General features: G+C 38.9%; 1 protein-coding gene across 1 annotated transcript; it reads right to left on the bottom strand.

Annotated features, from left to right (window-relative positions):
* Positions 1-965: 965 nt before the first annotated feature.
* Positions 966-1922, bottom strand: LOC107157262 (olfactory receptor 51B6). Its single transcript, XM_015503613.2, has one exon. It carries the CDS (start codon positions 1917-1919, stop codon positions 966-968), a length of 954 nt encoding a protein of 317 aa, XP_015359099.1. The 5' UTR covers positions 1920-1922.
* Between the last annotated feature and the right edge of the window lie 419 nt (positions 1923-2341).

The following is a 2341-nucleotide window of genomic DNA, read 5'->3' as shown; positions in this document are numbered from 1 at the left end:
TCCAGGTTGGCTTACATGGACTTGGATTTTACCTCCACCATGCATACCACAGTTATGGAGTTATAGTAGTTCAATGATTCAGAGTTCAGCTTTTAGGCTATTGAATTATCCTTTCTCTTGCATGATCCTATATGGAGTTCTCCACCCTGATGGCTAAGTCGTTACCATACAGATACTTGCTACTACATGTATCATGCCTCCATCTTTATCAACAATGTCAACTTTGCTACTTTAATTATAAAAAAGAACACCCACAAAGTCATATTTATGAGGGATTTCCTATCTAGACTTTTAGTACCACTTCACTACATGAGAATACTTATCTTTGTTCAGCAATATCTGAGACAAACTCATCAAGGTGATGGTTTTCCAGAATTGGAATTTTATCTCTGTTGTGAAAGTATGGTTTTCAGCATTATTATTTGAAGATTATTTATCAAAACTTTAACTGGACATACTTTTCACAGATATATTTTCCCAGAGTATCCACACTAAACTGAGGACAGATTAACACCCATTTCTTCACTTAGTGCTATTTTCTAGAAATAGTAGCCAACACTATATGAGCAAGAGAGCTTGGTGCATGTCTGAGGTTTTAAAAGAGCTTATTTCTAGATGTATAAGTGACAATACCTGCAGACCATATGGAATATTATGAACTTTGACTCATATATTTGTCACCCATATTGCAGAGTTGAGAACCACATAAGTGTGTGTAGTTATGTAACAGGTGCCATAGGCTCACTGAATGTATGGGTTACCTGGGGAAATCAGTTAACTTTGGAATTCTACACTTAAGAAATGTTCTTATTATTGTATATATATTTTATCATATAAAAATAAAAAATAAATAGCCAAGAAGGATGACATAAATAGCAGAGGGACTGGTTGGTTTGCTTTGAAATCTTTTTACTTAGTGGCTCCTGCCTACACAATCAGATTAATCATTTTCAAAGAATTATTACTCAGAGAGCAGTGAGTCTTACTTTACAACAAGGTAGAGAGAATAGACGAAATATACCAATTTGAATCTGTTTGGTTTTAATGCTATAGATGACAGGATTCATAAAAGGGGGGAAAAGGAAGTAGATGTAGCTCATTGTGATGTGAACCACATGAGGAACATGTTTCCCAAACCTGTGAATAAATGTCAGTCCTACTACAGTGACGTAGAAGACTAGGATGCAACAGATATGGGAGACACATGTGTTGAGGGCCTTGGCCCGTTCATCTCTAGAAGCAATGCCCATTACAGTCTTGAGAATCAATATGTAGGAGAAAAAGATGATAAGAAAGTCCAACAAGACCATGGCAAATACAACCACAACTGGGTAGAGACGATTGAAGGTGATGTCAGCACAGGCTAGCTTGATGACGTCCTGGTGTAGACAAAATGCATGCGAGAGAATGTGGGATCGACAATAGGGTAACCAATGCAGGCGAATGATTATTGGCATAATTGATAGACCAGCTCTGGCCAATACTCCCACCCCAATTTTTATTACCTGGGTGTCAGTAAGGATGAAAGCATATCTTAAGGGATTGCGTATGGCAATGAAACGGTCATAGGCCATGGCAAGCAAGACCCCCGACTCCACAATAGAAAGAGTGTGGATAAAGTATGCCTGAGAGAAGCAGGCCCCATGGCCAATCTCTCTGTGGTTTAACCATAGAACACCTAGCACTGTGGGCATTGTGGTCAATGTCACTCCAAGATCTGTAGCTGCCAGCATAGCTAAGAAATAGTACATGGGCTCATGAAGGTTATGGTCATCCCTGATGAGAAAGAGGAGGGTGCCGTTGCCAAGGAGGATGGAGATGTAGGCCACCAATAAAGGGATAGAAATCAAGTGATGTGCCTTCTCCATGCCTGGGAAGCCTGTGAGCAGGAATGGAGAGGTAGTAGTGTTGAACCACATGGCCAGTATTGCAAAAAAAGAAAATATTCTTTTCAGGTGAAGAAATAAAGACTAGTTATTTAGAAGTTGTCCGCTGAGAATGCTACCTGTTCATAAGATGTTCATTTTTTCTGATTTCCAGTAACAGCAAAGAGGATAATTTAATAATCTCTTGTAGATTCCTAGGTATGAGAGAATAAGATGTATAAATAACAACTCTACATATTATTCAGGGCTTATAGTATATGCAAGGCCATTGGGGAACATACTGCAATATGTGTAAGTAGACCTGATTGACGTCCTGGTGTGTTCTACCACCCAAACAAAGTGAAAGAAGAAATCACTGTAAGTCAATAGTCAGTACTTACAGGTTGTTTGTCATACTGCTCCTCATCGTGATTGGTGGTATTGAGGACAAATATGAAATTTTCCCAGAGTATGTG

The sequence above is a fragment of the Marmota marmota genome, unplaced genomic scaffold (genome assembly GCF_001458135.2).
Source record: "Marmota marmota marmota unplaced genomic scaffold, marMar, whole genome shotgun sequence".
NCBI classification, from domain to species: Eukaryota; Metazoa; Chordata; class Mammalia; order Rodentia; family Sciuridae; genus Marmota; species Marmota marmota.
Note: the sequence above shows the minus strand (reverse complement) of the source record. Positions and strands in the feature narration are given on the sequence as shown.

Excerpts from the sequence above, each read along its gene's own strand:
- LOC107157262 (XM_015503613.2), bottom strand. The coding sequence starts at position 1,919 with ATGTGGTTCAACACTACTACCTCTCCATTCCTGCTCACAGGCTTCCCA.